Below are 23,111 nucleotides of genomic sequence, written 5' to 3'. Positions count from 1 at the left end.
TGATGTACAGTCTGATACGTTGATCAATAATGGGTACACCTGACATTTTCATCTTAAATCAGTTGTTATAGTTGTCAAGATGCCATCTATGCATGCTGGCATGATCCTGATCTCTGATAAACATTATAAGTAGTAAGAGGAAACGACCTTTTGTTTTCTCGTGATGACGAAATAATTAACTCGTGATCTCGAGATAACGGCAAAAATAATTAATTAAGAAATAATTGTAAGCACGGCCGTTCTGGGCTTCCGTAATTTGTAGATCAAGCGATACAAAGTCTTAAATGAAGCCCACCAAAGTATAAAATATTAACCTGGTCTGTTGGAGTGAGTGTGGAGGGCCGGTAAGGCCACCCGAGATGGGGCAACTCTTCAATAGTAATGACGCTGGGACAGATCGGGTTTCGGGGCCTTGTTGCCATAGCAGAATCACAGGAAAACTCACAAAGCCGGCAGAGAGGAGAACATGAAGTTTGGGCGTGCAAAGGAGAAACTGTTAGACTGTTAGTACGAGTCTTCTCCCCTCTCAGCTGGATTGATGCCTCGTTCATTTTTTTTTTTTTTTTTTTGCTCGGTGGCTGATGTTGCAGCACCATGGACAAGATCCTGTATGAGTACAACAAACGAAGAAGTGTGCCATTTGCGTTCAGCGCTTCAACGCAACAGTAACTGTGTTTATTATTTTATCGTAGGCCTATAAGCTAACATGTTTCTCCTTAAAGTATATAAATCTACTGCTCTTGACATATTATCACACCAGTGATGCTGAGGAAAATTAACGCCGTTTTCCGTCCCAACAACGGGCAAAAATGTCGGGGCGGCTTCAGGTCAGAGGACTATCACAACGCGTGCACAGTGAAGCTGGTGCGCAGTACGTCGATGCTTGTTGTGGGAGAACGGCGACAAAGAACGGTGGATTCCACGCTGAAACGCAGCAAAAGTTCCGTGAACGTCGAGTCGACCACAGCACTGTACTACTACCACAGACAAGAGGACCGGATTTGGCTGTATTCTCAGAATCAGGACTGCCTTAAGTATTTGGAGGACTTGGTGGCGTTAAGAAGACAGTATACCAACAGTGTGAACAATTTGAAAAGCAAAGAACCGAAAGCAACGGTCTCTTCCAAAAAGAAGCCGCCACCTCCGCCGCCCCGCAACAGTCAAGCGCAGGTAACGGAGCCTGGCCTCTGGTACAGATAGAGTCTATCTGTCTGACATTATCGATTTGCATACTGGTAATGGCACAGTGTATTCCTTCAAATCGCGATACTAAGGTTTTCGTTTAAACTGCATTTAATTGTTAGCAAAAGAGATCGAGTGGTTGTGATTGCCTGTACATTGTCAATATTGTCTGCCAGATGAATCTTACACCATAATATATATTATGTACTATACTATATATACTATATTATATACTATAACAAAAGTATTTGTAATGAAATATACACGGCACCCATTTTGTTTCACATTAAAAGATGTGCGGTAGTCTCCCTACCATTCGTCTTTTTTTCTTTAGTCTAACCCACAGACGTCAAGAGCCAAAGGAACTGCGCCTCCGATTCCCACCGAAGAGGACACTCTGGAGTTTTTTGATGCTGTTATTGCCAGTTGTGACCCGGAGCCCAAACGGAAATCTAACGTGGACGATGGACACGCTGACGTTGATTTCATTGGTAGGTCAAGCTGCTCAGTGACAGTGCTATTAGTATAATTTGCCGCCAACGGCGAGTTTCATTGGGATGTCAGCTTCTTTCCTGGCAGGTTACGCGTGATAATCCTATGGCTCCTTTATTTCCTTGTAATCCATTTGTTGTGATAAAACCCAATGCATATGATCTTTAGAGCATGTTGGAACAAGTTATGCATTGAGTTGTTTCTGCTCATGTATTGTGAAACCCGCATGTAAAGAATGTAGGTGAAATGAAAGGACGTGAAGAAGGCCGCGGGTGCTCATTGTGGGACATTCTAAAACGCTTAACGTGAAAAGGCTTAACGTGGCTTAATGTTCCAAAACAGCGATCAATGATCACCAAATTTCTGTCGGACATCTCTTGTCATAAACACTTCCACCTGTCAAAAAATCAAAACCGAAATCCAATTAGTATGGTCGTTATCTTACATTAAAAGTTTTCCTTTCCATTGACGCCCATTATAAGGAAAAGGCTTAACGTGGCTTAATGTCCAAAAATAGCGCCCAATTATCACCAGATTTGTCTGACATCTCACATGTCATAAACACCATCTACTATCAAAAAAGCAAAACTAAAATCCAAGGAATATGGTAGTTAGGCCTACATTACGTTAAGCGCTGTCCTCTCTATTGCCGCCCATTGTAGGCAAAGGAAAAAAGCTACCCGTCTTAATATACCAAAAGTACGATCAAAGAAGACCAAATTTCTCTCACACATCTCTTGTCATAAACACAACCTCCTCTCGTAAAATCAAAACAGAAATACAAGGAATATGGTTGTTAAGTTACCTTAAGCGTTTTCGTTCCACTGACATCCATTATAAGGAAAAAGCTTAACGTGGCTTAATACACCAGAACTACGATCAAAGATCACCAAATTGGTCTCACACAAATTTGGTGATCATTGATCGCTGTTTTGGAACACATTAAGCCTTTTCCTTATGGGCGTCAATGGAGAAGAACACGCTTAACGTAAGATAACGACCATATTCCTTGGATTTCGGTTTTGATTTTTTTGACAGGTGGAAGTGTTTATGACAAGAGATGTCCGAGAGAAATATGGTGATCATTGATCGCTGTTTTGGAACATTAAGCCCTATTAAGAGTTTTTCACGTTAAGCGTTTTAGAATGTCCCCTCATTGCTTTCTCCTGCCCACGGTCTGTGCTCAGTCGCCACCAGCACCAGCGAACACGACCTCCACTCCAATTGGATGCTGCGTGACCCCAGGAGGTTCTCTGCAGACCAGGCCAGGGTGACGAAACCAGACCGCGACCGTGACGACGACCGGGATCGCGCAAAAAACAAGCGCGGCGAGAACGGAACCGGGAGCAGCAGGAAGCAGCTGCAGAGGAACCCCATCCACTTACCCAAAGTGGTGGAGAGCGCCTTTCAGACTCTGCGCTTCAAACCCAAACTGAGAAAGAAGGACTAACAGATTTGGGGCCGGCCAAGGTGAACGGTATAGCCTACTCGTTACCAGGGGACTCTCGCAGGTGTGAGATCGCGCACCATGAGCTGGGACAATACACAGGTTGCCGCCAACAAGTAGCGGGTGTGTTGATATTTGTGTGGCTTATTTCTGCACCAGTAATTACAGCACACAGAAAAGACACGAACGGGGTGAAAACACACCATCGGAAGGAAGCCAGGGCAAGAAAGTCTCTTTTTCTTCCCAGCATATTGCCGGTCAATTCAAACGCCACAGCTAGATATATTACGAATATAGATTGTATTCTAGCAGACTGTATGGTAAAAGACATACTAATACGCATCGGCACGCTTCGGTCTTAGTTTTAGTCTTCGGCCTTGTCAGCCACTAAGAACATGTCATGAATTATCCACCGTGCGCTTTGTTCGGGAGTATCTCTATCACTAGCTATCGTTTACAGACTCACAGCAGGTCCCCCTGTTAACTCTGGGTTTGTTTTACCATTACCGGCCCGTCTGGCGCTAATGAGTCACTCGCTGTGATGTAACTGTGAGGAGTGAGCGACAGACGGTGCCTACATCACACCGTGTGACGTAAGGGAACCATTCATTTAGCCTGATGTACAGCGGACCTATGCATCCCACAGAGTACAGAGTAAGATACATAGGCTGCGATTCTCCTGTGCTTGTAAATGTGTCTTTACTCCGGCAGCAACGTGATCAGTTGGCCGTGACGAATTTTCTCTGAATACAGGGGAGATAATTCAAATTTTGAAAATTCGGATTTGAAATGGTGGTCCCATATCATGCTCGCGAGAATAAGTGAAACGGTAACCATGTATTTTGTGTTTTGATGAACTCTGGTATGAAGCCAAACGTTCATGGCGGATGGATTCATCAAAGGTCAGGTCACCATTATTGCCCTTGCAGTTATTGTAATGAGACATCTCGCGTAATCACAAGTAGAGGAATGGTAGAGGAAATTGGTCAAACTGTTTTGTGTTTTTTTTTCACTGGCTTGTGTAAATATCAGCTGTGTCGCAAATTCAATTAGTGGATACTCAGCTTCTGAAGAGAATGTAAAAATCAAAGCACTTGATCTGGGCTTCAGTCGCAATTATTTGATATTGCACTTGCAAACATTTTCAGAATTGTGATTATTTGATTTGATTTTTGCATTACAGATACATTTACAACGTGTGATGTTTAATTAATATTAAAACCAATCTTTTTTTGTTTTAGTTTAGTTTTGTTTATTTTTATAAAGCAATGTTGAGTTTTTGGATGTAGGATAATGTATTGCTTAATACATTGCTTAATAATTTGAATGAACCTTTTCTACAGCATTGCCAACATGTATGTTTCAGTATAAGTTGGATATGCATTAAGCACTTTCCTCCAAATTGGAAGTGTCATCTAGCAGTGGAATTTCGTCTTACATGAAGTCCAATAATTGTACTCTCCTTGAAAGCAGTAAAATGCAGGAAAAGAGAAATGTTTTAGTTGAATAGCCAACGTCCACTTTTAACCACTTGGGGGCAAAAGAACGCTTCTCCATTCTGTTAAATATGCAATGTTATCCAGTCAGTATGTCTCATCCTGATTATTAAATGCACCTAGTCCAAACAAAGTGGCCCGTATTGTATTTTTCACGAATCTATGTTCATTTCTGGTAATATTTCCTCAATCCTGCAAAGACCATTCACTGATGACTACCTAAACAAACAACAGTCACTGCCTGTTCCTGGAAATAAATAAATGTTTTGTCCATGGTCTTCTAGTACATTTCACATCCATTGGTATAGCCATTGGGAATAAGATAAACTGGAGATACAAGATAAAATAAGATAAAAGCTCCTATTACACACCATTGTGTGTGCCTGTGGGTGTGGTGCTATGCAAAAGGGGTTTATGGGGATTAGAGTCTGCATACGTGAGCCTCTGGGGGGAGTTTGAGGCATCTGTGTCATTGAATGTGTGTGTGATTGTCTGCATCTCTGCGAGTGTGGTTTATTATTTTGTGTGTGCATGTCTGTGTGCGCATGTGTTTGTGTGTGCACGCATGTGTGTGTGTGTGCATGCATTTGTGTGTGTGTGTGTGTGTGTGTGATCTATAGTATAATATGGTCTGGGAGGTGCTGTGGGGTGTAGTATCATACCTTGAGATGGGGAGGGGGGCAGGGTGCCTACTATAGAGTCTAGGCAGTGTTGGTGGGCGGGGTGTCTTGGCTACAGAAGGAAGGCATGTCCTCTCCCACATGGGGTGAACATGACACCTTGGAGATGCCTGCCGCACCATCACCAGTCAAAGCAGAGGGTGTCAGAGTAAACAGAGAGAAGAAGGAGAGACGGAAAGAGTGAAGCACAGGGGCTGATAGAGCACAGCTGGAGAGATGGTGAGTACTCTGACACATCTCCTTCAGCTTACTGTCAGGGAGAATTCAACTTAATTCAACAAGTTCTGCTCTTATATTGACTCTGTAAAATGAGCATGTATTATACAAAATGGGAATTTTCAATGATATGCAATGTCATTGCTGTCATCTGACCTTTCAGTTGTTTCCACCCTACAGTAGCAGAAAGTCAGGAGTTCAAATTTTAACAAACATTTCACAGACAACTGAGAAATTGCAGTGGATCATCATGAATATAGATATTTCTGTTCTGTGAAAGTGCAGTGTCATTCAAAGTAGCATTTTCCTGTTTCTGGGCTGTCACAATTCTCATCTGTTTGCTGCTTGTTGTTTCAGTATGGGTTCATTAACACTTGCCTGAAGTCTCTAGTCATCGAGAAATTTGGTGAAGAGACATGGGAGAAACTCAGGTCTGGTTGCTTTTGTACAGAGTTGTTATGAAATCCTCTTTCTTGTGTAGTGGCTGAAGAGGCTAATGAAGGTTGATAATGTATTTTTTTGTGTGTTCTCCAAAGCTGTAATGGCATATTCTTGAAACTGTAATATCAGCAGCACATTCTTGGAAGGACAGAGATAAATACAAATGTTGTGATCGATGGTGAATTCTCTAGGTTAGGAATCATGCAGCATTAAAATAGTGAAAATATGAGTCATTGCAATCATCCCTTCCACAGGACACTGGCAGAGGTCCAGGATACCTTCATGACCTATGAGATTTATGATGATGTCATCACTCTGAGACTGGTGCAGGAGGCATGTAAGATGCTGGGTGAGTTTCAGCTAAAAGTTAGCAATGCTAAAAATGCTTTGGGAGGGCGTTCAATTCAATTCAATTCATTTTTATTTGTATAGCGCTTTTTACAACACAAGTTGTCACAAAGCAGCTTTACATTGTTCCCAGGCCTGAAACCCCCTGAGAGCAAGCCTAAGGCAACAGTGGCAAGGAAAAACTCCCTATCAGGAAGAAACCTTGAGCAGAACCGGGCTCATGGGGGGGCCCATCTGCTTCTGGCCGGCACTGGGCAGATAGAACAATAGTAGTTAACAGTAGAGTAATTATAAGAATGTCTCCTAGGATGTCCAGGTCTTGGAATGCAGTTGGCTTTGATGGGCAGGGCAGCGAGGTAGCAGGACTGGAAAACGGGATGAGACGCTTGGGCTACAGCTCCGGACAGGAGCCCAGAGCAGGGAATAGGAAGCAAACAGAAAACAGTGGTTAGTGGATGATAAGAATGGCAGGGATGTAGAACAGAGAGGCAGGAGAGGAGGGGCAGAGAAAAAGGTGTGCAACAAGGAAAGACCCCAGCAGGCTAACATTATGGCAGCATACGTAGGGGACGGGAGGCAAGGGACCGGCATAGTCATGAGGGCGACCCTAAGACAGTCAACACCAGATCACGGCACAGGGTCCATGAAAGCAATGACCACTTAGTCCACCAGAGACTCTATGAGGGCGTTCACTCAAATCCTCCAGTCCTGGGCCTGTGTTTTGACCTTGCAGCTCAGATAAAGGATCCCTGTGTAGGAATGAGTTACAGCATGCGGTAGCCCTTTAGCAAAAAAGCCCTTTCATCCACAAAACAACACATACCTGATAATACAACATGCAACCAAGCCCATAGGAAAGGTACTGATAGTCCACTGCATATAAGGCTGGCATGTGTTGCTTTTGATGTGAGGAGGAGCAGGAAGCCTACGAGAATACAGGTGCTAACAGGGCCCCTTCTGAGGTCATCCCCTGCTGTGGCTCCTCCCCTATGGAGCTGGACACATGGGAGTGACAAACTCATTACCTCAGTGTATGTGGCCTTCAAAAGGTGTGAGTGTCTGTCCCACCTGCACTCCAGGTGTGATCACAGGGGCCAGCAACCTGTTTGTTGGGGCTGGATGTGAGTGCCAGTTCTCTCCCAGGTCTGTCGCTGGAAGCTGGTTTAATTCACTGACATACATGTGGGGATAGCAGCTTTTTTATTTCAAAAAGGAGACAACAAGAGAGGCCAAACGTTCAACACTCTATGACATGAGCTATTATAGATGATAATAAAAGCATAGAAAGAAGAAAAAGGCCTTTAATTGTAGATGATTCTGCAGAATAGCCATTTGGTTGTTGTAAGGATTGACATAAAATACCGCTTGGGGTTGAAAGGTGACAACAGACAGTTAACCTAGAGCAGGTGTTGGAAGGTCCCATGAGGCCGTCTGATGACCACCCCCCCCCCCCCACCCTTCCAGATGTCTCCTCCGAGGTGGTTCTCAAGCTTTTCGGGGAGTACTTCTTCAGCTTCTGCAAGATGTCGGGGTATGACACCATGCTGCGTACTCTGGGGGGGAACCTGGTGGAGTTCATCGAGAACCTGGATGCCCTCCACAGCTACCTGGCACTCTCTTATCAGGTGACCGACTACATCATCGCAAAGGGCACCTACTTCTGCACTCCTGAGACAGGGAAGGGAACATGGCTGCTTTATAGATCAATTGGAACTCCTTTGTCAAATCAAGAAATAATGTAGAATGGATAGGCTCTCCAGTGATGAAAAGTCTCTGAATAGAATGCTAGACAGTACATATTATTCTTGTACTCCATAAGGTCCATTCTGGTGATCTGAAAGTGATCATGATTTTCCCTTTTAGGAAATGAACGCCCCTTCCTTTCGGGTGGAGCGGACGGAGGATGGGAAAATGCTGCTCCACTATTACTCTGACCGAAGAGGACTGTGCCATATCGTGCCAGGTAAGAAACTGTGTATGTAATTAGGGATGAATTAATACGCACAGATAGTACTGGCACACCAGTGGCTGATATTTCAGCTGCACCTGTGACCACCACTGCTAACACCACCATTGAGATTTCTACCACAAACAACTTTGAAAGCCAACAGGGACATATTGGTTTAGTCTGTTTTGCAGAGCTGTAGTCAAGACCACCTTTGTCGAGTCCAAGCCAAGTCCAAGACCAGGACTAGTCGAGACCGAGTCAAGACCGAGTCCAAAGAGGTTCAAGTCCAAGTCAAGACCGAGTCCAAATGAGCGAGACAGAGTCAAGACCGAGACAGAAAAAAAAGAATCCTCTTCGAGACCACTTACTTACCTGTTTATAATTTTTATGTGATGTTAGAAACACAGTATATCTTCTATATTAAAATGATCATTTTGCAATATTATTTGTAATGATCAAAAAGCAAGCGTAGTGTAACAACACTAGGGTCAAATTAGGCCATACTATTTACTTTACGTATAGCCATTTCACTTGATATCATACTCAACACTCTCCAGAGACAAAACAGCATGTAACCCCCACCCCGGGAAGGGTGTTGTACCTATTTGTGATGATCCAAAAGCAAGTGCGGTGTAACCACACTATAGGATCAAACTACGTCATATTGTTTGCTTTAAGAATAGCCTTTTCACTTAAAAGTCACATAAAGCTAATGTCAGTGTCAATGCCCGTTCTAGATGGATTTTGAATTAATTGAACCAATGCCCCTTTTCTGAACATGCTCGCTTAACCCTTTCGCACGTAACTTATTTTATGCTATGTAGCGTGCGTTACGTTTGTTATGTTTTCTTTAGCATTTTAAGCTTCTCATAGTTTTCACCGCTGCATTTGCTACATTTTTTAATGTTAAATCATTGTTTCCTCAAAGCCAAAATTAGCTAGAATTTTTCCAATCTCGTGTGCTAATCGCACTGGTGTTAGCATACACACTGAACGGCTGATCACACCGGTGTGACCGTACACGCGAAAGGGTTAATCTATGATTTTGTTTTGAAGGCGGAGTTACTTGAGAAAAAAAACAACATATATTTTTTAAAGGCAGCTAGACTTGGTCAACACCAGCTAGAATATTTAGCGAGACTAATGGTCAAGACCGAGACAAGTCTGAGTGCAAATACCAACGAGTCCAAGACAATAGAAGAAACGTCTCGAGTCCAATATTGGACTCGAGTACTACAGCCCTGCTGTTTTGTAATAGACATGTAAAGTACATGATACAAGGCTCTCATATTGAAAAACTAAATCAGTAAAAAAAAGTCCCTAATGATCTTACCTTGGCGTCTCCATGGCTACATATTCTTGTCCCTACAGGCATCATCGAAGCAGTGGCCAAGGACTTCTTTGACAGCCAAGTGGACATGACCATCCTCAACCAATCGGAGGAGGACGAGCGCACAGGAAAGAAAGAGCACGTGGTCTTCCTGATCATCCAGAAGACCAGAGGGGCGAGGAGAAGACCCCAGCATGCGAGGCGAATCGGGGAGGCAGGAAGGGAAGATGACCGAAAGGTGTGGGAGCATTTCATCTTGCGTTCTTGCACATCAGCAACCTGATTTTTTAATGCATTTTTTCCTCAAACCTTTTTTCAACTGCTTTTCAGGACAAATCTCTTTGTTGCCTGATGAGAAATGTCCCCCTCAGCACAATAAGCATTTCAGCCACTTAATGAAAACTATAGAGAATTAATGTCTCTGCAACAGGGGTGTAGCCTGCCCTTCTCACCATGGCAACTGTTATTTCTGGTTTTGACCAAGGAGAGTGAGGATACCTTGAGGAAGATGAAGGCTAGGTATGATACTCTGCCCTCGTGTCCAGGGAGACGAGCACCATGGGAGATTGTCCGAAGCATTGTCAAGTTTGGCCAAGGTCTGTCTGATACTCACCAGTCTCACAATGCTGTACAATTAGTTACATTACCTACTTCCTCTTAAAGATTTAGATCCCAAACCGAAACCATTTGAATTGTTTGCACACTTACACTGTTGCTCATATTACTTGAATACTTGAACACTTCTGTTCTCTTGTGCAGGAAGTCGATCTGGATAGGAACATCTGCTAAATTAGTGTAATGTAATGTAATTCACAATTATACACTCATTTATGCAGTATTTATACAACCCAGTGGTCATGGCTTTATTTAATCATAACAATTACTCCACACCATTATCAGGACAACGTAATTTCATATCCTAACTGCAAATTGTTAAGCTTTGGCCAGCAAATGTGGTCACTCACTGGGAGGAAAATTTATCATGTGAGGACAGACAGTATCACACTGTGTGTAAACAGTGGGAGGCATGATAAAGCATGTGGTGTTTCTGATTTATGACTGTTGATTTGCACTTTCACAAAACTCTCACAACCTCCTCAGTATGCAGTTTCTGGTTTGGCTCCTGCAAGTGAGATTGCATCATTTAGCAGATGCTCTTACCCAGAGCGATTTCCAAATAAGTGACTGAAAAGTCATTTTTTTCAAGCTGTATCTCTAGTTTACCTTCCTCTCTGTCTATCTCCATCTATCCTATCTATCCCTATTTTCTATTCAAAAAGCACTCTACACTAGTTTAGCACCTAACTCAGTATCCTACTGACCTCTTGTGAGAATTGTCGATAATTACTCTTAGCATAGTGATGCACTTATTGGGAAGTCACTCTGTGTAAGAGTGTCTGGTAAATGATGTAATGTAAGTGCATCCAAATGCTAAGAGTAATCATCATAAAGTACTAAAAGAGGTCTGTAAAATACTGAGTTAAGTGCTAAACTAGCGTAGAGTGCTTTTTTTAATAGAAAATAGGTGTAGATAGAGAGGAAGGTAGACTAGAGATAAAGCTTGAAGAGCACCCAGGGGGTCTGTTCTACAAATCTCAGCAGGAAGCTCATTTTTCCAGTGTGGAGCAAGTACTGAGAAGAGGCAGGTTCGAGAAATGCTGCCCTTGTATTTCGGGACACAGAGGCGACCCGAGGTAGCAGAGCGCAACACTCTTGCTGGCTTGTAGGCCTTGATCATGTCCTGTATGTAAGGGGGGGGGGGCTCATCCATTCAGTCCCTCGAAGGTTAGTATCATGGTCTTGAACTTGATCCTTGGTGCAACCAGTAGCCATTGGAGAGAGTTAAAGAGAGGCATCACATGAGCCTACTTGGGAAGGTTGAAGGTCAGTCGGGCTGCTGCATTGTGGATAAGCTGCAGCGGTCGGGTGGCATATGCCAGGAGGCCAGCAAGCAGAGAGTTGCAGTAGTGCAGACATGACAGGATGACAGCCTGGATCACAACTTGGGCTGTGTATGTGGAAACAAAAGAAGAAATAAAACTCTTCTTTTTGTGTCAATTAGGTAATCTCATGAACTCATTCACCCCAAGCTACCCGGAGAAGCTGTGGATTGAGGAGCGGGCATTCTGCAATGTTTTCCCTTTTCACATTGTCTTTGATAAAGATGTAAGTCTTAATGCTATTGTTTAATGAGCCAATGACCAATTTAACAGGAAAACACTGTATTGGATATATTGCTTGAATTACAGCACACCTGTATGGGCAATAATTCTAATGCAGTTCTAATGCATGATTCAGCCACCGATTTTCTTATAGACCAGTGTTAAGCCTGTTCTTTTGTGATGTTATGTATGTATGTTCTCTTGTGGTGGTAAGGATGTTCTCTTGTGGTTTTAATGATATTATGTTGTCAAAGGTGTGCTGGTGTATTATGTTGTAATGTAAAAATGTTGCATTTTGTTATGTTAAGGGTGCTTTGTTGTTATGTTAACAGTGTTTAATTATAACATAAAGATGCTGAAGTGTTAAGGTTGTTGTGTTGAGGTGATGAGAACTTTGTGTTGAGGTGTTAAAGATGGTGTGTTGAGAGCGTTGTTATGTTGGGTTGAGGTTATAAGTATGCTCTGCTGAAGTGTTTCGGATGTCGTATTGTGGTGTTAAGGGTGTTGTACTGTGGGTGCTAAGGATGTTATGTTTAGATGTGAAGGATGTTGTGTTGAGGTGCAAAGGATGTTGTGTTGAAGTGCTAAGGATATTGTGTTGACGTGCTAAGGACATTGTGTCAAGGTACCCTGGGTTGTTGTGTTGTGTTACCAAGGAAGGTGTGTTGTGGTGTTCAGCTCAAGGTCAAGCAGACGGGTGTGAACATCCAGAAGTTTGTCCCTGGACTGCAGACCATGGACATAAGGCTGGACGAGTATTTCAGCATTGTCCACCCCCAGGTCACCTTCAACATCGAGAGCATTCGCAAGTTCATCAACAGCCAGTTTGTGCTGAAGACACGCCGAGAGATGGTCCCAGAGTCTACCCAACACCAGTCCATGCTCAAACTCCGAGGTACGGCCAGCCTTGACTGTCTGCCAGGTCCCCTGATCAACACTTCCCCCCAGTTTCCATCATCACCACAACCAGGCAAATCACACCCCTGCCCCAGCCAATCACAAAATGCAAAATGCATGACTGAGGTGGACACTCCGGCTTCAGAAAATAAAAGTACTACCACGTATTTGTTCCACCCATGCAGTACACCAGCTGAATTTAATTAGCACAACTCTTCAGCCAGGTAGTGTACCAGGTCAGATGGTGTGGATGGAGTCTCTGAGCTGCATGGTGTACCTGTGTTGCGTATCCGCTCTTCTCAGGTCAGATGGTGTGGATGGAGTCTCTGAGCTGCATGGTGTACCTGTGTTGCGTATCCGCTGTTCTCAGGTCAGATGGTGTGGATGGAGTCTCTGAGCTGCATGGTGTACCTGTGTTGCGTATCCGCTGTTCTCAGGTCAGATGGTGTGGATGGAGTCTCTGAGCTGCATGGTGTACCTGTGTTGCGTATCCGCTGTCCTCAGGTCAGATGGTGTGGATGGAGTCTCTGAGCTGCATGGTGTACCTGTGTTGCGTATCCGCTGTTCTCAGGTCAGATGGTGTGGATGGAGTCTCTGAGCTGCATGGTGTACCTGTGTTGCGTATCCGCTGTTCTCAGGTCAGATGGTGTGGATGGAGTCTCTGAGTTGCATGGTGTACCTGTGCTCACCCAAGCTGCGCAGCCTGCAGGAGCTGGAGGAGCGTGGCCTGCACATCGCTGACATTGCCCAGCATGACACCACACGTGACCTCATCCTGCTAAATCAGCAGAGGCTGGCCGAGATCGAGCTGTCCAACCAGCTGGAGCGCAAGAAGGAGGAGCTGCGCATCCTCTCACGCCACCTGGAGGTGGAGAAGAAGAAGACAGAGACGCTGTTGTACGCTATGCTGCCCCGCCATGTAGCCAACCAGCTCAAGGAGGGAAAGAAGGTGGAAGCAGGTACAGCACCCCCTACAGGGTTCCCTAGGCCAGGATACCATATTTTGGACATGAGGTTGTTCTTCTGAAGAAACATATCAATAGCAATGATCTTTGTTTTATATAGGGTAATTCCTGCAGGAATTCCAAAGCATTGAACATATAGGAAAATGTCAGTTCTGTCTGAAAGTAGCATTTCCAGAAACTCAGTTTGGCATATGTATGTATGTATGTGCTTGTTGTCTCAGGGGAGTTCAAGGTGTGCACCATCCTCTTCAGCGATGTGGTGACCTTCACAAATATCTGCGCAGCCTGCGAGCCCATACAGATCGTGAACATGCTCAACTCCATGTACTCCAAGTTCGACCGGCTGACCAACGTCCACGACGTGTATAAGGTGAGGCAGAACCTTGAAGGAGCCAGAGAGAGATACAGTCAACAGCGTAACCCTACACAGCAGTGAGTAGGGGTGCTGGCCTGGTGGGTGGAGCTTGAGGTGCATTTCTGCTTCTTCAGGTGGAGACAATTGGAGATGCTTACATGGTAGTGGGCGGGGTACCCATTCCAGTCAACACCCACGCCGAGCGGGTGGCTAACTTCGCCCTGGGCATGCGAATTGCCGCCCGAGAGGTGACCAATCCAATTACAGGGCAACCAATCCAGGTACCTTCTCAGATATCTTTTCATCTCAAAGGAGCATAAATAATTTATTGTTTGGATAGATGGCAGAAAGAAGGAACACACTTGCTAAACTTTAGGTAAAAGCTAAAACTTTTTTTTACGATGGTAAATATTTTTCCTGTATTTGTAGAGATTTGACATTCACATTCCACTATATATACTTATTTATGTAATGTAGAAAGTCCAGAATCTTTTTTAGTGCAACAAGTCATTCCTGGCATATTTCATGTTATTCTGTGTGTTATGTATGTGTGTCAAAGATCCGGGTGGGCCTCCATACTGGTCCAGTCCTGGCAGGGGTGGTAGGGGAGAAGATGCCTCGGTACTGTTTGTTTGGAGACACGGTCAACACTGCATCCCGCATGGAGAGCCATGGGGTCCCTGACCACATACACCTCAGCCCCACCACATACAGGTACCACATTCTGGCTTTCAAACCAGTGCCTCCTTACAGTATAAAGGTACACAACACAGGCTTTCAAACGAGCTCCACCACATACAGGTACCCAGCGCTGGCTTTCAAACCAATGCCACCATACAGTATAAAGGTACCCAACACTGGCTTTCAAACCAGCCCCATAATGTACAGGTACCCAACACTCGGTTTCAAATCAGCCCCATCACATACAGGTATCCAACACAGGCTTTCAAACCAGGCCCACCATATACAGGTACCCAATTGTTTTCAAACCAGTACCACCGCATGAAGGTCCCTAACACTCAAAATATTTATGGGATGTATCATTTAACATTGCATTGAGCTTTACCTAATTTTTATATGAAAATTATATTTGTTTTTACATTGTCCTCCTCCTTTTTGCAGAATATTTTGGAGTCAGTTGTTACTATTTGGTTGCTTTAGCCTAGTTTTGATCATTTGTTGACTCTGTCTTAGCAGCTAAAAGCTGTTAGTACAGTATCAGCCGTTTAAACTCTAAAGAGAGACTTCGCTTTCTTCATGAATGAGCAACACAGATGCAGGTTCAGTCTAGAAATGAGTCACAGTTTGCATTATTTATAATTCTCACCAAGTATGGGTGTTGCTGTGGTCCACAGAGCGCTGCAGGGTAAAGGATTTGACATCACTGAGAGAGGGGAGATCCAGGTCAAGGGGAAGGGCCTGATGACTACATACTTCCTGCTGCAGAACCTCTGGGTCCCTGAGGACGGCATCATGGGAAGAGATGGACAGCCATGCATGTACAGTGGTGATCAGCAGGAGGCAGCAGAGAGCAACGAGGGTGAGAGGGCATGGCCGAATATGGTGAAGGCTGCTGAAAAATGACAAGAAAAGCTTGTCATTTGCCTATAATATGAAGAAGACCTATTGCTGCATCAAGCTCAGTGTAGAAAAGGGCCACATGTTGCTGTTTCTGTCTTTGTCTTTGTTTGCGCACAACCCCCACCTCTCACAGGCACTTGTTTACAACTCAATTGAAACCTGCCCAAACCGGTCCTGCTGCTCCCCTTATCAGCAGGACCCCCGCAGGTAACCCGAGGCGTAGGCACACCCCCAAGGACGGCCCCCAGGTCACCATTTGCCCTCTGACCTGCCCGTATCCTTCGGCCACCAATCAGGGCCTCAATAGGGCCAAGGATACAGGACAATATAAAGATGGTGGTGACCTCCCCCACCTCAGTACCGCAACAATACCTGGGAGGTGAACAACTGGGGAGACCAAGCCCTTGGGGACCAAGCATTGTGCTGTTGTTGTGTGCGTCTGTGCCAAAATCCCCAATAAACACCTGAACCCGGATCCTGACTCCTGTGTCCTGACCGACACCCCACTGTGACAGCAAATTAGCCTGAACCTAGTTACGGGTGAAACTGCCCCCTCAGTTTCACTCAGAGAGTCAGACTCCATTACAGCTGCTTTGGACAAGTTATTTGCAGCATTTATCACTGACTGTATGAAGGCATACTCTAGCACCAGTATGAAATGTGCTTGGAACCGAAGCTTTGAATTTCAGCAGCTGAACTGAAGGAACTGAAGTGGAAGTACACTTAGAGGAGGAAAATGAAAGGTGCAAAATAAATGTCAAAAAAGGAAAATTCACCCTCTTGAATCTGGTCCAAAGCTCATAGTTTCGCTTGTGAAGCTGTCAAAATTGGAGCACACAGAGCACGCTCACTTAGCCTGTGCCTGCACTGAGGAACTTGCAGCTGAGGTGGACTTTCAGGCACGAGCTAAGTCAGTATGTACTGTGTGTCCTGATGTTTAAATTTATATTCAGTCACTTGGTGGACTCCCTTATCAGAGCAATTTACTGCACAGTTAAAGTGTATTAGGGAGGGTCAGGCAATTAGTCACACAGATGCTAAAACAGTTTTTCAGGGATCCACATGCCATGGACACTTTTTTATCACCAAATGTAACTGTGTGACATCATGGGTAGTCTATAAAGAGAAAGAACAGGAGTGCCTCTGAGGAGTTTGTGGATAGACCTGTTCTTTCTGACTCTTGCAGATCCTGAGGAGCCAGGCAGCGAGGGAACAGAGGGAGCCCCCGGGATAGAGGAGACTCCAGTCTCAGCACTCTTAGAGAGTGAACTCACAGCCGAGGCCATGAGCTCCAGGTTCTGCAAACTGCTCTAGCTAAAAAGGCTTTTTAAATGTGAAAATTTCTATATGTAATCACCAGCTATGCCTTCATATGTATGTTAGACAGCTGTGTTTGTGGAAGTATACTATATAATTCTGTGAATTTAGTGTTTGTGTGAGTGTGTAATCAATCCTCCAAATCTCCACCAGAAGAAAAATGTCCACCATGATTTTTTCTCTTTGACATGTAAATGCATTTTTGTCCACTTCCTCTGTGCACAAAATAATACAACTGAGACAGTCCTCTTTTTAAGAGGCAGCAAATTAAGTGAGAATGATGTGTACCCTAATGGCGCAATACCATCCAGCTGAGATGCTGATCCGATGAGTGTCGCACTAACGCAGGCAGCGCCTCTCGGCGTGTAAGCAAACCCGAGGTCAGTTTGTACATCAGCTCCCCAGCTCCACCGTTGACCATCTGGCAGGAAGGGGGGGTGGGGGGGATGGGGGGCTGGGGGGGGGGGAGCGAGTCGCCCACTGACCCCGCCGAGCGACTCTGTAAAGGCAGGCTTCATGTGCACCTGCCGGCTCCGCTTTTGTGTCACTCACGGACAGCTGTGCCCCGTGGCGCCATCTGAAACGTTACCCACCCCAGCACCCAGGTGATCCACCAGCGCCATGCCTCCGCTTTCACATGGTAATGCGGTAATGCGATGGGCTGAATAGGGGCTGACAGACAGGTACAGCATTGAGCCTGCAAGGCTGTCACAAAGCCTCCAAGGCAGCCCATTAGAAAACGCTTTCGTCTGGGTCATTCCCCACAGCTCTCTGAATTTAAATATGAAAAGCCAGATGGATAAATATTGCTATCAGCATGAGGTACACCCTGGACAATCTCTTTTTAACAAATAGCTCGGAATATAATGCCAACTGGACCTGGATAGTGTTTCAATGTGGCAAATGTGTCTTGAGCTTTTGTATACTGAGTTTTTTATACATTCCTGTCTTTGGTTAGTACCCTTTGCTTAGATGAGTGTTTCTCACTCAGTAGCTCCTGGTACCATCACCATCACCATTAGTTCATCCCCAGTGATACCTGCTTGTCTGACACAATATCAGTCTGCTAATCTGCTTTACATCTTCTCTTTTTTAATAGAATTTTACTTGATGCAGGCAGTAGACATTGACTAATGCAAATTTTGACAGTAGACCTCATATTACTTTCAAGACAGGCTAATCAGTTTCATTAAGTTTCGCTTAGAATTCCTGTGTGACAATCAATCAATTTTTTGGCATTTAATTATTTATTCTCGCTAGAATATTTGATTTATGTACTTCCTCCATGAAAAAATAACTTCATATTTTTGCAACATACTACAAAGAATATATCTCGCTTGTGAAAGTAAACATAATCAATACAATAAACATTGTTAATTGGCACTGAATATAATATTTTGCACACCTGCCAATGAACAATATATTTAAGGTGACAAAATGAGGATGTTGATGAAGACTGTGGTGATAATGATTATTATGATGATAATGATACTTTTTTCATTTTTTAATTGTTGTTGTTGCTGCTGCTGTTAACATTATTTTTCGGTCCCAAGTGGTTAAGGAAGAGCTGGCCCTTGTGTTTCCTGGGGTAAAATCCATTATTTGTGAACAATAATGACTGCGCAATGCTATTGTGACTGAAAGATAACATTTAAATGTATCATAGAAGAAGTAAAACATAAAAATGTTTTAAGTAGAACAAATTGTCCAACGTGTATTTTCTCGATTATAGCATGTTTTTGTTTCTGTACTGTCACACAGAGCTGTCCTGTCACATGTAAGTCCAGCTAAGGTTCTTAGAAGAGAGAAGGCTGTTATGGTGAGGTTGTGTCTGTCGGCTGCAAAGAAGAGTGTGCAGTCAAAACTAATACCATCAGTGGGGGCACAGAGTTTAAAAGCATAAATGATCAAAACTGATTGGGGGCTGATCTTGTCTGGCAAGAGGTGACATCATCTCCTCTTTTCACATTGGGAAGGGTGAATTTCACAATGGGAAGGATGCAGTAAGTGCTCTCCTGAGCCGTGTTGCTACCCTGATCTCTCACACAAGGTCCTCACTCTCCAAGAAAAACTTGGCAATGAAAAATGACAATGAAAAATTACATAATTGTTTAACATATTAAGATATGTATCATATAGTAGTATTGTACCATAGCATAGAATACCATCTCATACCATAACATTAGAATGTAAAGAATTCATATTTTCTCTATGTAATTTTTTTACATTTACATTTACATTTATTCATCTGGCAGATGCTTTTATCCAAAGCGACTTACAAGTGAGGCAGAGTACAACACAATCAAAAAAGCTTGAGTGCTTTTGAAGCTTGCAATGTATTTGTATCTTTAGACAAAGGTACTGGCCACAGGCATGACAGATGCCTTTCTGTGGGAGTGTACTAAGACTGAGAGGCACATGGAGAGTTGAGCTGAGGTCAGTTCCCTTTCAACTCAGTCAATTCAGGGAATGTACTGAAATTCAGTTCATGAGCAGAAAATTGCCCACCATTTTCTGTTAAGATTTTTTAGTTAATGAATTGGGTACAGGCCATTGAGGTTATACCTTTAACAGTAAGGCCACATGTTTTGGTCTTGACATCTCTTTATATCCTTGCAAAGTAAAGATGAGAGTATTCCGTGAATTCATTGTTCAAACATTTGCAGTTATTAAAATTAGTTGTAGGTATGAATTAGCACATACTGTTGGTACAGGAGGTAGGTCGCTGTTCAGATCTCATGTCCCCTGACATTAATCTCTGAGCACATCACAGCAAACCCAAACACCATCGAGACAGGCCAGGGTTACAAGGTTATTTGGATGGAAACTTGGTGGAATGACTGGGTAGTGATTAGAAGTTAGAAGAAATAGTTGCACTGCCAAGATAATAGGTAAGGGTTGTGTTACTAGGTAATTGACTGGGTGCTTGTCATAAATACCAAGCTGTGTTTTGACCTATTCATAGGTCACCGGTGGAGATTTGTCACCCTCTGATGGACAATGTCAGAACAGCAGGAGAGGATGGAGTGATCAAAATGTGACGTTTAACTTAACATTACTGGACATCTGCTCTCTTGCTTCTCTGTGCTCTAAGGTGTGGGCTGCTCCTCCAGCTAGGAGACGCCTTTTAAGAGCTTTTGTAGTCTCACTCACCAGGATACCTTGAGGCTATGTTTAATTTAAATTATTCAGACCTGTTGATTCTGTTGATATCAGTAACACAAAGGAAAAAAGGAACACAACTCACACAGGTATGGCACAGTATTACACGGTAGTAAAGTCTGCAATAGCTGGAATTACATCAAATGTTGTCTTAGCGCTGTGGTTAAAGTTTCAAAGCTGGATGCTAGGTGGGTTTTAACTACATTATACACATCTAAATATACCTACTTTATACTTTTCATTTAGCAGGCCAGAAAAAGGCATATTTATTCAAACAAGAAGATGCACAGGAGCCTTTAAACCAGACGAGAAAAAATGTTGACTGAGTTTTAACTATTCCATTTTCAAAGCTTAACTATTTGTTTTTTTAATTACAAGAAATGTTTTATGTTCACACGTTTTAGGTAAGGTACCTAAAATGCTAATAACTACACCAATGAGCCAAAACATTATGACCACTCACTGGTGAACCGAATAACGTTGATCATCTCCAAACAAGGGCACATGTCAAGATTTGGGTAGATTAGATGGTAACCGAAAAAAGTAAAGACCTGAGCGACTTAGACAAGGGCCAATTGTTACGGCCAGACAACTGGGTCAGAGCATCTCTGAAACGGCAGGGCAACTGGGGTGCTCCCAGTCAGCAGTTGTGAGTACCTACCGACAGTGTTCCGAGGAGGGATAAACCACAAACCAGCAACAGGGTGTTTGGCGCCCAAGGTTCATCGATGCGCGAGGGCAACGAGGGCTATCCCGTCTGGTCCGAACCAACAAAGGTCTACTGTGGCACAAGTCACAGAAAATTTTAATGATGCTTACGGGAGGAATGTGTCACAACACACAGTGCATTGCATCCTGCTGCGTATGGGGCTGTGTAGCCGCAGACCGGTCAGAGTGCCCATGATGACCCTTGTCTACCGTCGAGAGCACCTACAATGGGCACGCGGGCATCGGAACTGGACCTTGGAGCAGTGGAAGAAGGTCTCTTGGTTCAATGAGTCCCATTTTCTTTTAGATCACATGGATAGCCGTGCACATGTGCACCGTTTACCTGGGGAACTGATGGCACCAGGATGCACTGCGGGAAGGCGACAAGCCAGTGGAGGGGGTGTGATGCTCTGGGCAATGCTCTGCTGGGAAACCCTGGGTCCGGCCATTCATGTGGACGTCACTTTGACACGTGCCACCTACCTAAACATTGTTGCAGACCAGGTAAACACCTTCATGGCAATGGCAATGTGCCCTGCCACACTGCACACATTGTTCGGGAATGGTTTGAGAAACATCATGAAGTGTTCAAGGTGTTGCCCTGACCTCAGAATTCTCTAGATCTCGATCCGATTGACCATCTGTGGGATGTGCTGGACAGACAATTCCGATCCACGGCGGGTCCACCTCGCAACTTACAAGGCTTGAAGGTTATGCTCCTAATGTTTTGGTGCCAGATACCACAAGACACCTTCAGGGGTCTTGTAGAGTCCATGCCTCGGTGGGTCGGCACTGTTTTGGCGGCACACGGAGGACCAACAGCATATTAGGTAGGTGGTCATAATGTTTTGGCTCATTGGTGTATAATGAAATGTCTCATTTTTGTAATATCTATTCACTGTCTTAACATGGTGATATAAACTACTTCTTTTGGAAGGGTTGTATACATTACAATGGATATTGCCAGAATCCATAGACTGTTGCAGACGTGACTGTTGCTTTGAACAGCCAAGCTGATCCTGATATTATACTATTATTTGTGATCCTGATAGATTTATTTTAACGTCCACACAAATTTTACAACTTCTGAAGGTGATACGTAGACAACCAACTCTTGCACTGTTTTTTTTTTCAGTGTTTAGTTAAACAGTAGATGTCTGGGTCATAGAGGACTTCACCAGAGTATCATAGAACATCATGGAATATTATGAGTTTGTGTTTACGGTAAAGTTAGTGATTATCTGATAAAAGAACATGGTGATTCATGCAGGAAGCAGTGTGCAACATGTTTGTCAATGTAGCTATCCACTGTTTCCTCTCATTAATCGGCAGTAGTTTTTTAAGGTGTACAAATATCATTTTAATGTCATTCAGCAAAACTGACATTTAACTGGAGGGGAACTGCCACATAAAGCCACATATTGTCAACATATTAACATTTTCTTTCCTGATGTGCATACATATGAAAATGCCATATATTTGGGACTGAGATATTTTTCTTGTTTGTTTCTTTTGAGTTTTCTTTATATCTTGAGACAAATGGGTCATTGCCTTGAATTGTATTATTGACATGTTACAGGTTTTTCAAATATCAAAACCAAAAAATGAACATCAAAAAGAAGTTACGCTGCTGGCGACCTATGGACGCTGTGTGCGTACCGCAGTTGTTTTCGTTGCAGCTCAGTTCAACTGAGCACGGTCATCAGTATCGCTTCGCTTTTCTCGTTAGTTTTCCATTCCGCTTTCATCCAGCTACGTTTTCTTTTGACATCCCTTGAGTAGTGAGAGTTTTGACCGGAGTGAATGAACTGTATCAGCATTATCATCTTGACAACATTACACATGACCTCTGGAAATCACACAGTTCTCTTCCCTTATACGGAAAAGCGTATCTGGAGATGAAGTTTCGCGAGATAAAGGTGCATTTAAAAAGAGCTGAAATCCGTTTTAAATCCGGCTTGTTTTTACACTTTTACGTTATTAAGATGTTCAAATCAAAACTGACTCATAAATGTGCCGGTATTTAATACAAATTTAATATAATACAAATGATGTACAAATATACAAAAAATCTGGAATAATTAATTTAATTTGGAATAATTAATAATATAATAGTTCTGCGATTCTTAAACATCTAGCTCGATTTACGCTCTTTTTACTTCTACATTTGACTAAAAGCTCGAATCTTCTGAGCAATGTTTTAAGTTGCAAATAAACTTCCATGCACACACTGAGTGTCGAAATGGGGTCATTGTTATGTTTAAATGTAATTGGGTCCTGTTTTTTAATTACCTTCTTGATATCCATGTGCATGCGTAACCCTCCTTACTGAAACCAGATCGGTGTGACTCGCAATACTCTAGCCACATACGTTGTACAAAATG

At 43.5% G+C, this 23,111-nt stretch overlaps 2 protein-coding genes across 2 annotated transcripts; both read left to right on the top strand.

Annotated features, from left to right (window-relative positions):
* Positions 1 to 762: 762 nt before the first annotated feature.
* LOC118788780 (uncharacterized protein C13orf42-like) lies at positions 763 to 3,124 on the top strand. Its single transcript, XM_036544844.1, has 3 exons — positions 763 to 1,170; positions 1,529 to 1,673; positions 2,862 to 3,124. Exons 1-3 carry the CDS (start codon positions 763 to 765, stop codon positions 3,122 to 3,124), a joined length of 816 nt encoding a protein of 271 aa, XP_036400737.1.
* Positions 3,125 to 5,403: 2,279 nt separating this feature from the next.
* On the top strand, positions 5,404 to 16,854 carry gucy1b2 (guanylate cyclase 1, soluble, beta 2). The gene is made up of 15 exons (XM_036545506.1): positions 5,404 to 5,445; positions 5,871 to 5,944; positions 6,209 to 6,303; positions 7,767 to 7,927; positions 8,166 to 8,265; positions 9,622 to 9,818; positions 10,065 to 10,176; positions 11,643 to 11,746; positions 12,421 to 12,637; positions 13,278 to 13,598; positions 13,826 to 13,974; positions 14,094 to 14,240; positions 14,519 to 14,673; positions 15,315 to 15,499; positions 16,727 to 16,854. Exons 1-15 carry the CDS (start codon positions 5,404 to 5,406, stop codon positions 16,852 to 16,854), a joined length of 2,187 nt encoding a protein of 728 aa, XP_036401399.1.
* The last annotated feature ends 6,257 nt before the right edge of the window (positions 16,855 to 23,111 follow it).

The sequence above is a fragment of the Megalops cyprinoides genome, chromosome 14 (assembly GCF_013368585.1).
Source record: "Megalops cyprinoides isolate fMegCyp1 chromosome 14, fMegCyp1.pri, whole genome shotgun sequence".
Taxonomy (NCBI): Eukaryota; Metazoa; Chordata; class Actinopteri; order Elopiformes; family Megalopidae; genus Megalops; species Megalops cyprinoides.
This window is presented reverse-complemented; position numbering and strand designations above follow the sequence as displayed.